General features: G+C 46.3%; 1 protein-coding gene across 3 annotated transcripts in view; it reads left to right on the forward strand.

Annotated features, from left to right (window-relative positions):
* The window catches only part of LOC110530017 (low-density lipoprotein receptor-related protein 8), a 189,962-nt gene that overhangs the window by 137,916 nt on the left and 38,327 nt on the right, over nt 1-13,719 (forward strand). For all 3 annotated transcript variants that reach the window (XR_005052891.1, XM_036985560.1, XM_036985561.1), the window contains 2 exons: nt 5,380-5,502; nt 5,984-6,106. Coding sequence is in view for 2 of the 3 variants with exons in the window: in XM_036985560.1 (XP_036841455.1) it covers nt 5,380-5,502; nt 5,984-6,106 (246 nt within the window). In the remaining variant the exon portion in view is untranslated. The remainder of the gene's footprint in view (nt 1-5,379; nt 5,503-5,983; nt 6,107-13,719) is intronic.

The raw sequence follows: 13,719 nt of genomic DNA on the forward strand, positions 1-13,719 counted from the left end.
GTTAGCTGCTTGTCTCTGTCTGTCTCCCGCTCCTCGCTGCACTAACTTCCCCCATTAGTTAGCTGCTTGTCTCTGTCTGTCTCCCGCTCCTCACTGCAGTAACTTCCCCCATTAGTTAGCTGCTTGTCTCTGTCTGTCTCCCGCTCCTCACTGCAGTAACTTCCCCCATTAGTTAGCTCTTTGTCTCTGTCTGTCTCCCGCTCCTCGCTGCAGTAACTTCCCCCATTAGTTAGCTGCTTGTCTCTGTCTGTCTCCCGCTCCTCGCTGCAGTAACTTCCCCCATTAGTTAGCTGCTTGTCTCTGTCTGTCTCCCGCTCCTCACTGCAGTAACTTCCCCCATTAGTTAGCTGCTTGTCTCTGTCTGTCTCCCGCTCCTCACTGCAGTAACTTCCCCCATTAGTTAGCTGCTTGTCTCTGTCTGTCTCCCGCTCCTCGCTGCAGTAACTTCCCCCATTAGTTAGCTGTTTGTCTCTGTCTGTCTCCCGCTCCTCGCTGCAGTAACTTCCCCCATTAGTTAGCTGCTTGTCTCTGTCTGTCTCCCGCTCCTCGCTGCAGTAACTTCCCCCATTAGTTAGCTGCTTGTCTCTGTCTGTCTCCCGCTCCTCACTGCAGTAACTTCCCCCATTAGTTAGCTGCTTGTCTCTGTCTGTCTCCCGCTCCTCACTGCAGTAACTTCCCCCATTAGTTAGCTGCTTGTCTCTGTCTGTCTCCCGCTCCTCACTGCAGTAACTTCCCCCATTAGTTAGCTGCTTGTCTCTGTCTGTCTCCCGCTCCTCACTGCAGTAACTTCCCCCATTAGTTAGCTGCTTGTCTCTGTCTGTCTCCCGCTCCTCACTGCAGTAACTTCCCCCATTAGTTAGCTGCTTGTCTCTGTCTGTCTCCCGCTCCTCGCTGCAGTAATTTCCTCCATTACTTAGCTGCTTGTCTCTGTCTGTCTCCCGCTCCTCGCTGCAGTAATTTCCTCCATTAGTTAGCTGCTTGTCTCTGTCTGTCTACCGCTCCTCGCTGCCCCTGCTCTGCCTGTTTGGGTAACCATAGCAACGGCTCAGTTTTGTGCTGCTCCTCAAGCTAAGTACAGTGTGAACACACCTGTACATACACATACATGCATGCAAAAACACTCAAATTCAGAGCAAAACTCATATACAGACATGTGTAACAGAACAAAATGGTACCGTAACCTCACTCCCCAGTTTAAACTGTTTCCTCTTCGCTATCGAATTGGTACCTTTTCGGTGGCGCAACTGGCTAAGACAGTGTCAAGCAGGCAGTCACGTGTTTACATTTTTATGTAATTATTTAATATTATTATTATTGGCCCATCCACACTTTTCCGAGGACAAAAGTAACATTATTTTATTTATTTGTGTTTTTTATACATTATTCATATATTTTACATACATTATACTTTTATACACAGTATTAAATGACATAAATATAGTTTGATATATACATGAAAAGGTACAGTGCCGTTGGAAAATATTCAGACCCCTTGACTTTTTCCACATTTTGTTACATTACAGCCTTATTCTAAAATGGATTAAATACAAAAAAATATCAGAGATCTACACACAATACCTCATAATGACAAAGCGAAAACAGGTTTTTATTTTTGCAAAATAATAAAAAATAAAAAACAAATACCTTATTTAAGTAAGTGTTCAGACCCTTTGCTATGTGACTCGAAATTGAGCTCAGGTGCATCCTGTTTCCATTGATCATCCTTGAGATGTTTCTACAACTTGATTGGAGTCCACCTGTGGTAAATTCAATTAATTGGACATGATTTGGAAAGGCACACATCTGTCTATATAAGGTCCCACAGTTGACAGTGCATGTCAGAGCAAAAACCAAGCCATGAGGTTGAAGGAATTGTCAGTAGAGCTCCGAGACAGGATTGTGTCGCGGCACAGATCTGGGGAAGGGTACAAAACAATTCTGCAGAATTGAAGGTCTCCAAGAACACAGTGGCCTCCATCATTCTTAAATGGAAGAATTTTGGAACCACCAAGACTCTTCCTGGAGCTGGCCGCCCGGCCAAACTGAGCAATCAGGGGAGAAGTGCCTTGGTCAGTGAGGTGACCCAAGAAACAAATGCTCACTCTGACAGAGCTCTAGAGTTCCTCTGTGGAGATGGGAGAACCTTCCAGAAGGACAACCATCTCTACAGCACTCCACCAATCAGGCCTTTATGGTAGAGTGGCCAGACGGTAGCCCCTCCTCAGTAAAAGGCACATAACAGCCTGCTTTGAGTTTGCCAAAATGTACCTAAAGACTCTCAGACCATGAGAAACCAGATTCTCTGGTCTGATGAAACCAAGATTGAACTCTTTGGCCTGAATGCCAAGCTTCACTTCTAGAGGAAACTTGGCACCATCCCAGCGGTGAAGCATGGTGGTGGCAACATCATGCTGTGGGGATGTTTTTCAGCGGCAAGGACTGGGAGACTAGTCAGGATCGAGGCGAAGATGAACGGAGCAAAGTACAGAGAGATCCTTGATGAAAACCTGCTCCAGAGTGCTCAGGACCTCAGACTGGGGCGAAGGTTTACCTTCCAACAGGACAACGGCCCTAAGCACACAGCCAAGACAATGCAGGACTGGCTTTGGGACAAGTCTCTGAATGTCCTTGAGTGACCCAGCCAGAGCCAGACTTGAACCCGATCGAACGTCTCTAGAGAGACCTGAAAATAGCTGTGTAGTAACACTCGCCATCCAAAGCTGGAGAGGATCTGCAGAGAAGAATGGGAAAAACTTCCCAAACAGAGACAAGCTTGTAGCGTCATACCCAAGAAGACTCAAGCCTGTAATCGCTGCCAAAGGTGCTTCAAAAAAGCACTGAGTAAACGGTCTGAATACTTACGTAAATGTGATATTATAATTATTTTTTTGTTTTTCATAAATTAGCAAAAATGTCTAAAAATCAGTTTCTGCTTTGTCATTATGTCGATGGATGAAGGGGAAAAACTATGTACATACATTTTAGAATAAGGCAGTAACCTAACAATATGTGGAAAAAGTCAAGGGATCTGAATACTTTACGAAGGCACTTTACATGGTAGACATGGTGTTTTCGGTCTTAACTATTACAGATCATGACTTTTTAATCCCAGCCCTCAGCTAATCTCAGCCAATCCCACCTATGTCCGCAGACCCCCCCTTCTTTATTACCATTTGCGTTCGATTTTTCAACTGTGCTGGGATGTCTTGCATCAATTCTGATTTCTAATGGTATTCACAGATTGTAAATTAAGACAAATATTTTTGCTAAGATTATTATTACATTCATTTATTGACTATGGCTTTGCAAATCGTCCAGCGGTGCTATTTGTAGGGTTTGTTTTAAGTGACTATTGTGATTTTTAAGCCACTGTGACCAGAAACAAGCTAGAAGGGGGCAATACCAGATGACTCAATTCTCACAATTACAATAACAGGGGCGGTTCGCAGTTTTAAGGGGGTATGATTTTTGTGCACCTGTAACTTTTTCCCTCATCGTTATTAACAATTCATTCAGGATGATCCGTAATCCTGGTAGCATCCAAATGAACGTAGAAGTGTTTAGAAACATATTCTATTCTTATTTACAATAAAAGTGACTCTAAAATGACACAATACATTATTTACCATTCATTTCTAATGGGAACAAAATAATATGAAAATACAACCAAACCAAACAGCAAATGCATCCAAAAAGTTTGTAGAGTCACAATCTTGATGTAATACTTGTGTGCGCGGAATACATTTTTGACTGCTTTAATACACACATAAGTGAATTTGTCCCAATACTTTTGGTCCCTTAAAATGAGGAGGACTATGCAGAAAAAGTGCTGTAATTTCTAAACGGTTCACCCGATATGGATGAAAATATACCTCAAAAATACCCTCAAATGAAAGCTGATAGTCTGCACTTTAACCTCAAAGTCATCGTATCATTTCACATCTAGTGGCTGAAAGTGTATTTTGCCTGCGCTACAGACAACTACTGTATATCGTTCCGCCAATTCAGGACTTTAAAAAAAAATAATCATATTTATATTTAACCCAGCTTTTTCAGGGGGTGCTACAGTACCCTCAGGACCCTTACTTCACGCAGCTATGACCAGCCCTAGTTGCTAGGCAACCCATTAATGTCCTTGAGTGTTTAAAAGCCCTTGAATAATATCGAGGTCTCGGGTTTGACGAGAATGCCAGGGCCGGGGGAGAACGATCATATCGCTCGCTGTGTCTCTGTGGCGCTTTTGGCCCACCACACAATCACTGGCTTGTAGCATTATTCAAAGTGACTGGTAACTCACACATGTATATATATTATTCACTGTTATGTGGCCCAGGCTTTTGAATAATAATGAGATCTTCAGTTTTGACAAGAACGCCAGAGCTAGGGCGAATGACATCGCTTTGTCTCTGTGTGTCCCTTTTGGCCCCAGGAAGTTTAGTGGTGGCGTACACCGTTTCGCGGATGTTGTCGCAGGTGCAGCGAAATGGTTATGTTTCACGCTCCAACAGTGCAGCAATATCTAGCTATTCAATACCAATACGCACATATTCCAAAAGTAAGTCATGTCAGAACGAGTTCAAGCTACACTGTTGTTATATTACGATGTAGCACACATATCCATTGAGTTACTTGTAGTACATTCAGTAGTAGGACAGTGTACTGTATGTGTAAACTGTATTCTCTGTGTGTTGCCCATATACAGGAATCCAACCCACAATGCAGTGTTTCCCCTAGCTCGATTCCTGTCCATGCAGGGTGTTACATCGAGGTCCTGTTCAACCAACCTTTTTTAAGGAAAGACAAATGAAGATTAAACAATGATAGGAGAAAAACAGCCACCCACAACTCTGTTGTTGTGTTGCAAAGCCACTCTGAGCTATCGGATTCTACTATTGGTACAGAATCTACAGTATGATTAAATAATGTGGAGAGGCATTCCCCAGCCGCAGTCTGGCCTGTGTATGAGAGTGTGTTTTCGTGGTGGCGCAGCACTAGATTAGTGGGCCTTAATCAGATCCCACCGCTGCTAAATGTACATTTACGTCATTTAGCAGACGCTCTTATCCAGGGCGACTTACAGTAGTAGTGAGTGCATACATTTTCATAATGAATAGAAATGAATATAGGAGAAACTGTATGTTGTTTTATAGATCTCCTCCTCTTTACCTGTAGCCTAGTTTCATCCAACTCTCTCTCCATCCTGTGTGTGTGGGTCCGTGTGTGTATCTGTGCGCATGAATGCATGTGGGTATGTCCGTGTGTGTGGGTATGTCCGTGTGTGTGTGGGTATGTCCGTGTGTGTGTGTGTGTGTGTGTGTGTGTGGGTATGTCCGTTTGTGTGTGGGTATGTCCATGTGTGTGGATGTGTGTGTGCTATAGCTCTGCTGACGTGCCGCCCAGATGAATTCCAGTGTGGGGACGGCTCCTGTATCCACGGCACCAAGCAGTGTAACAAGGTCCACGACTGTCCTGACCAGAGTGACGAGTCAGGCTGTGTCAACGGTAGGAAGGCAGTTTCATGTCTGGGCTAGGGAATTAATAGCGACTGGGGTGGTGGACTCGGCTCCACTCTGGCCGTTCTACTCTGGCCTCCATCTCGGGGCAGGATATCGGTCACATGTCTGTCTGTGGCTGGCTGGATGGATGACTGAATGTCTCGCTGGCTGGGTGGATGACTGGATAGCTGGCTGGCTGTGTGTGTGTGGCTGGTTGGCTGGCTGGATTTCGGGCTGGATGTCTGGATGGCCGTCTGTTTGGCTGGTTATCTGTCTGGTTGTTTGACTGGCTGGCTGGCTGCCTCTGTCTGTCTATTTATGTATCTGGCTGGCTGGCTGGCTGCTTGGCCAACTTCCTGACTGGCTGGATTTATGTCTGGCTGACCTTTTGTCTGTCTGTCTGTGTCTGTCTGACTGCTTCTCTGTGTATGTCTTCCTGGCTACCTGTCTGTAGTAAAACTATTTCCCCGTCTCTCTTCCTGCAACAGCCACTAAGTGTGAGGGGCCCCTGAAGTTCCTGTGTAAGAACGGAGAGTGTATCGACAGCGCTAAGGTGTGTGACAACGTCAAGGACTGCAAGGACCGCTCCGATGAGCCCAAGAAGGAGTGTGGTAAGGACACATGCACACACACACGGACACACACACACACACACAATGTAAATACGTTGTTTGAATCCACAAATCACATTACAGTTAAAGGATTCAAACACCTCAGAGGTTTATTTTGTCTTATTATGCCTCTAATTCTTTCAACAACAAAATACATTTCCTTGACAGTACATGGCCTTCAGATTACAGGCCTGCATAAGACAAAGGCAAAGTAGCTAGCAAGGTATTGACTGTTCTGTGTCAGCCTTGCTGTAGGGAGAAAGAGGTACATGTGAGAGAGGTAAAGAAACTGTCTTCTGTCTCTTCCTTTTGTAACGCTCCCTGTATCTCACCTCTCTCTGGGTAAGGACAAAATGCAGGCACCTCGTGGTGTAGCGCCTGGCCTAATTGTGGCTCGTGGTGTAGCACCTGGCCTAATTGTGCCTCGTGGTGTAGCGCCTGGCCTAATTGTGCCTCGTGGTGTAGCGCCTGGCCTAATTGTGCCACGTGGTGTAGCGCCTGGCCTAATTGTGCCTCGTGGTGTAGCGCCTGGCCTAATTGTGCCTCGTGGTGTAGCGCCTGGCCTAATTGTGCCACGTGGTGTAGCGCCTGGCCTAATTGTGCCTCGTGGTGTAGCGCCTGGCCTAATTGTGCCTCGTGGTGTAGCGCCTGGCCTAATTGTGCCTCGTGGTGTAGCGCCTGGCCTAATTGTGCCACGTGGTGTAGCGCCTGGCCTAATTGTGCCTCGTGGTGTAGCGCCATGCCTAATTGTTAATTTCCCTGATTGTTGTAGAGCTTACAGGCAGTCTGTCCCAAATGGCACCCTATTCTCTACTGTATATAGTGCACTGCTTTTGACAAAGGTTTATTTTGTCTTATTATGCCTCTAATTCTTAAGAAAGAAAAAAAAAAAGTTTCCTTGACAGAGTAATTATTCTCCTCTTTGACTGTGCTTTTTTGGCTTCAATTGCATAACTTATTTGGCATGCTTGCCCTCCCAAAGTTGTTGAATTGTTGTGCTTAGTAATTGTGCTTAGGGTTTGGGCAGTATCTAGATTTTCATACCGTTTCAGTATTATACCAGGGTATACGGTATTACCGGAAGTAGGGCCGCTATTTATTTAGAAAATAATGAAGTATTATAATTGTTATTGTGTATTTCTTGGGGGGGTGGGGGGACAAAACAATTTAGGCAACAGGAACCTTGATACATGATGGGATTGAATGTTTCTGCTGTAGTCAAGAAGCTTGATCTTGACATCTAGCCAATTAGCTAGCAAGTTAGCAAATCAAATGCATAGCTGGAGCCCTGAGGTGGACACAATTCATTTGACACATCTTAGATGTACTATAGTTACACTTAACTTATCGTTAGTCATAAGCAGTGGCGTAGCACGCACCCCTGTTTTGAAAATCATACTGTCTGTATTCCGATATACCCCGGCATACGGTATAAACGGTATAGCGACCCAAGCCTAGTTGTACTAGCAAGGTTCATCCTCCTAGCAGAGGAAACCAGGTTTTTGGCTAAAATGTCCTTGTACTGGGTAAAAAAAAAGGGGCCCCGGGACCAGTGGAAACAAAACAGCTCCATAACATCATAGATCCGCCACCCTATTTTACAGTACGTATGGGGTTCTTTTCAGCTTATGCGTTCTCGTTTCGGTGCCAAACCCACCACTGGTGTGGGTGGCCAGTACGACATCGGTAAATTAAGGTTCCTCTGGAAAGGTTTTTCATGTGGGTGTTGAAGGAGAGAGCGGTCAAGTGTAAGAGCGCGCCGTCTATTTTAACAATGGGGTTGTTAAATAATAATATTTTATGTTTTGTATGAAATGTAGGTTCTGCAAGTTTAATATTTAATAGTTGAGTATCATCAGCATAACGATGAAAATTGATTTTGATTTTGTAAATTACATCTCCTAGGGGTAACATGTGCAATGAAAACTATAATGCTCCCTAAACCGACCCTTCAGGTACGCCGAATCTGACACTGGTTATGGGCGAGGATTCATTATCTAATTGCACAAATTGGAGTCTGTCTGACAGATGGGAGGGAAACCAAGAGTGCTCCTGACCTTGAAGAGCAACATTTGTCTCTAGGCGCCTGATGAGAATGTGATAGTCAAAAGCTGAGCTTAAATTGAGAAGCATTAGTATAGAGAGAGTGTCGTTGTAATAAGTAATAACAAGTAATAAGGCATTAGTATAGAGAGAGTGTCGTGGTAATAAGTAATAACAAGTAATAAGGCATTAGTATAGAGAGAGTGTCGTGGTAATAAGTAATAACAAGTAATAAGGCATTAGTATAGAGAGAGTGTCGTGGTAATAAGTAATAACAAGTAATAAGGCATTAGTGACTTTTATACGGGTGGTGAGGTCAAAACCAGACTGATAGGATTCATAGATCGAATTTGGAAAATCTGTAAATTGCTGGGCCACGGATTTCTCGCGGACTACACACCTCCAAATCCCTGGAGACAGGGGAGAGGGGAAGGGGAGGTGAAGGGGGAAGGGGAGGTGAAGGGGGAAGGAGAGGTGAAGGGGGAAGGAGAGGTGAAGGGGGAAGGGGAGGTGAAGGGGGAAGGGGAAGTGAAGGGGGAAGGGGAAGTGAAGGGGGAAGGGGAGGTGAAGGGGGAAGGAGAGGTGAAGGGGGAAGGGGAGGTGGAGGGGGAAGGGGAGGTGAAGGGGGAAGGGGAGGTGAAGGGGGAAGGGGAGGTGAAGGGGGAAGGAGAGGTGAAGGGGGAAGGGGAGGTGGAGGGGGAAGGGGAGGTGAAGGGGGAAGGGGAGGTGAAGGGGGAAGGGGAGGTGAAGGGGGAAGGGGAAGTGAAGGGGGAAGGGGAGGTGAAGGGGGAAGGAGAGGTAGAGGGGGAAGGGGAGGTAGAGGGGGAAGGGGAGGTGAAGGGGGAAGGGGAGGTGAAGGGGGAAGGGGAGGTGAAGGGGGAAGGGGAGGTGAAGGGGGAAGGGGAGGTGAAGGGGGAAGGGGAGGTGAAGGGGGAAGGAGAGGTGAAGGGGGGAGGAGAGGTAGAGGGGGAAGGGGAGGTAGAGGGGGAAGGGGAGGTGAAGGGGGAAGGAGAGGTGAAGGGGGAAGGAGAGGTGAAGGGGGAAGGAGAGGTAGGGGAGGAAGAGAGGGGGGTAGAGGGGGAAGGGGAGAGGTGAAGGGGGAAGGAGAGGTAGGGGAGGAAGAGAGGGAGGTAGAGGGGGAAGGGGAGGTAGAAGGGGAAGGAGAGGGGAAGGGGAGGTGAAGGGGAAGGGGAGGTGAAGGGGGAAGGAGAGGTAGAGGGGGAAGGAGAGGTAGGGGAGGAAGAGAGGGAGGTAGAGGGGGAAGGGGAGGAAGAGAGGGAGGTAGAGGGGGAAGGGGAGGTAGGGGGGAAGGAGAGGTGTAGGGGGGAGGTGAAGGGGGAAGGGGAGGTGAAGGGGGAAGGGGAGGTGAAGAGGGAAGGAGAGGTAGAGGGGGAAGGGGAGGTAGAGGGGAAGGGGAGGTAGAGGGGGAAGGAGAGGTAGGGGAGGAAGAGAGGGAGGTAGAGGGGGAAGGGGAGGTAGAGAGGGAGGTAGAGGGTGAAGGGGAGGTAGAGGGTAAGGGGAGGTAGAGGGGTAAGGGGAGGTAGAGAGGTAGGTAGAGGGGGAAGGGGAGGTAGGTAGAGGGGGAAGGGGAGGTAGAGGGGGAAGGGGAGGTAGAGAGGGAGGTAGAGGGTGAAGGAGAGGTAGAGGGGGAAGGGGAGGTAGAGGGGGAAGGGGAGGTAGAGGGGGAAGGGGCGGTAGAGGGGTGGTGTAAGGGTGAGATTAAAGGAGTGAGAAGAGGGTGGAGAGAACATAAGAGAGGGAAGGGCAATGGAAGGGCAATGGAAGGAGAAAGTATGAAACCGAAACAGAAATCCCAAAGGGAGCTCCTCTCCCTTCTCTCATTCTCTCTTTCTTTTTTCTGTCTCTCCGTCTGTCTCGTCTTTTTTTAACTCCTTTTCTCTCTTTTTTTTTTTCCTCTTCCCTTCCTCCCCCTCTCCCTTTCTCCATCTCCCCCCCTCTCCTGCCCCCATCTCTCTCTTTCTCTGCCCCTCCCCCTCTCTTCTCCTTTTCCTCTGTCTCCTTCCCTCCCTCTCTGTCTCTCCGACTCAGGGTCTCATCAGCCTTTATTGCAGCTCATTAAAAGCGTGTCCACAGACACCTAGCTCATCCCTCTGCTCACTCAACCCTTCACTGGCAAGATGTTCCCTTTAAAGCGGAGCAGCCCAGCAAACACACTCATGTTTATACAGCATACGGTAGACACACCAAGACACAGATGCCGTAAACCACACACACGCACAGCACGCACACACCTATATACTCACACAAACATGTATACACAGACACGACACACACGCACACACATTTATATGCGTATTTATAAGCACGCATACACAAACACACGCACAGCGGCCAGGATAATGGGCCCCAATTTACTCCCCTCAACCTTAACGCTGAAAAAATAAAGCGGAGTGTATTTCTCGGTGCGCTCAGGCATGTGTTTTTATGTATTTGATATTTGACCGTTCCATTAGAAATAAAAGCCTATTACCACAAGTATTGATTGAATGCTGTTTCCTGATACAGCCTTTCTCATTTGAACACGGACAGATGCTGCTTTTATCTCCGGGATGAGCTTATGAGGAGCGCCGATGGAGGGAGGGAGATAAAAAAAAAAGGATAGGGAGAGAAAGTGTGTTCGCACGTGTGTGTGTGTGTGTATGTGTATGTGTGTGCACATACAGGTAACTGCCAAAATAATGGAAACACTTGAGTAAATGAGGGATACAAAGTGTATTGGAAGCACTGGCTTCCAAGCAGGTGTGATTCTCAAGTTAATTAACGTCCCATCATGCTTAGGGTCATGTATAAAAATGTTGGGCAGGCCATTATTTTGGCTACCATGGCTAGGATGACAATTCCCCTATCCACAGGGCACGTGTGGTCACTGAATGGTTTGATGAGAATGAAAATGATGTAAACCATATGCTCAGTGGATCTAAACCCAGCTGAACATTTATGGGAGATTCTGGAGTGGTGCTTGAGACAGCGTTTTCCACCACCATCAAACAAATCAACAAATTAGGGTGTCACATCTGTCCCATAGTGTTCCAGACACTTGTAGAATTTATGCCAAGGTACATTGGAGCAGTTCTGGATCGTGGTGTCCCAACACCTTATTAAGACACTTTGTATGGGTGTTTCTGTTATTTGGGCAGTTACCTGTGTGTGTGTGTGTGTGTGTGTGTGTGTGTGTGTGTGTGTGTGTGTGTGTGTGTGTGTGTGTGTGTGTGTGTGTGTGTGTGTGTGTGTGTGTGCGTGTGTGACAGGATGGTCCTTTTGAGGCTACTTGAGTGTGAAAACTGTGACAGCTTTCCAAACCAGCTCTCATGAATAGAGAGGAATGATTTAGAGGTCACCTCCCAAATTGAACACCTTTCACACACACTAGGTGGAGACTGGCTTCTCACAAATTGATTGTGATGTGTCTTTCTTCTTTTCCTTGGGCTAGCCCAGGGCCTCCCAAACCTTTTTGGCCCACGACCCCATTTTGATATATGAAAATTCTCGCGACCTCAACCATATGAAAAAAAAAGAATGTAATTAATGGCGTGGAGGATCGTTACAAAATATAACACTTACAAGAACTTGTGAATTCAATATAGGCCTTTAATACAAACATATCAGAAGCCTAGATGGTCCGCGGAACACACACTTTTCCAGAGCACTGGCTCTGATTTATACACATACAACATATGAGTCCATCCCACATGCAAATGAAGTTACTTCCCTCAGTCCATCTGCCACCATTATCTTTCAATCTGTGCATCCTGCTTGTTCACGCCCAATAACGCCCATATCTGCTTTCAGTCAAGTTATAATGGTGACAGGACCTCTTCATGTCCCAAAAATAATACATGCCCATCTTATCCTATGGGCCCCTTAAGTTCAGCTTGGTGTGTTCTTTTGGTATGTCTGTCCTTATTAGGACTAGTAGACTATGTGTCTCTTCTCTTCATGTCCTAAAAATATATGCCCTATGTCTATAGTCCATCCGTTGGTAATTTAGCTGACCCCCTCCTTTGTGTGTCCCTCTGACCTCGGTATGTCCAGCTGTCCTATGCTCTCACGGCCTTACTTTGGTTTCCTGTCCTATACAATAGACAAGGCATTTTACCAGAATGGCAAATGCACTCTAAGTGTATCTTTCTCTTGTGGTACAGTATTATGTTTCTCCCTATATGTACATCTTGCTCCCACATTAACAGCCAATTTTTACTTTTTATTTTATTTGGGGCTATGGCAGTCAATTGCAAAACATAGCATCTAATAGCATTTCTGATTGTATTCCCAACTCACCATCACATGCTTTTGTGGGGCAGTCAATTGCAAATTCGTCTGGCATAATGTCTTTTGTCTCACCACCACTAATGAGATGGTCGACAGTGTGCACCTCATCTCCGCTGTCACATCCAACCTGGATCGTTATTAATTTTTTGGTTTTAATGCAGACGAGACTACTGAATCCAGTTTCACACAGATAAGAGCCGGCAAAAGGGTAGCCTACCATGAGTTTTATGGTGCTTTCAAAACAACCGGGAACGAGGTCAACTCATGACGTCAAGTGTTCTTTAGGTCGGAAAGTCAGAGCTCTAGAAAGAGGCCTGAGTTCCCGAGTTGGATTGCCGTTCAAAGTGATCAGTTCAGTGAACGCACTGAAGTCTGAGATTTCCGATTTCCCAGTTCTGAGTTCCCAGTTCCTTTGAGTCAGGAACCAAAACTCCACTGTAGTGACCCATGAATGCGTTGTCTGTAGCATTCCGTCACGACAGCCCGATCAGCTGTTTGACTCCACTTACTGGCATGTCAACTGATCCAGAATCACAGTCAAACGGATTGGGAAGTAGGTCCGCCCCAAAGTGCTTTCCCAAGCGTTGGAGGTGAGCAGTCATCACTCGTGTGGGACACTTACTGATGCTGTTTTCTGTTCTTTTCTTTTCTTTACACAGAAAGTCAACCAGATCTTTTATTCCCCCCCCCCCCCCTCGATAACCACCAAGCCTGTGTGAAATAGAACATCATCATGCTCTGGTGTCATATCTCCACATAGTATTGCAAACAAACACATCTAGCGCAGTGGATGTAGTTTACAATCGAAGTTACCTGCTGCAGTATCTCGGAGTTCTGTGCCCAGCTCTTTTGCCGCCAATTGCTCTCGGGGTATCATACAGTGCGTCCATATGGCAGAGGGAGACTCATTCATAACTAGAGTGCAGAGGCCGTGATAGATGGAGCCCCATCTGTGAAAAAGCATTCGATCCCATATGGAATCTGTTTATCGTCAACAAATTCAAGGACATTTAGGCCCTCACCATTTGGAGAGCATAAGCTGGGGAGGTTTTTGAGGCATTCACTCAGAGTTTCCTCTTGATTGCTAGCAATAGCGTCATTTCTTCGTTTAACAGTGTTATCTGACTACGGTACTGATCTGAGTTTCTGTGCCTTTGCCTCCCCGCACAATTTTTTTCACCATATTGTCACGCCCTGACCTTAGAGAGCCTTTTTATATCTCTATTTGATTAGGTCAGGGTGTGATTTGGGTGGGCATTCTAGTTTTCTATTTCTTTGTT

Source organism: Oncorhynchus mykiss, chromosome 8, assembly GCF_013265735.2.
Source record: "Oncorhynchus mykiss isolate Arlee chromosome 8, USDA_OmykA_1.1, whole genome shotgun sequence".
NCBI lineage: Eukaryota > Metazoa > Chordata > Actinopteri > Salmoniformes > Salmonidae > Oncorhynchus > Oncorhynchus mykiss.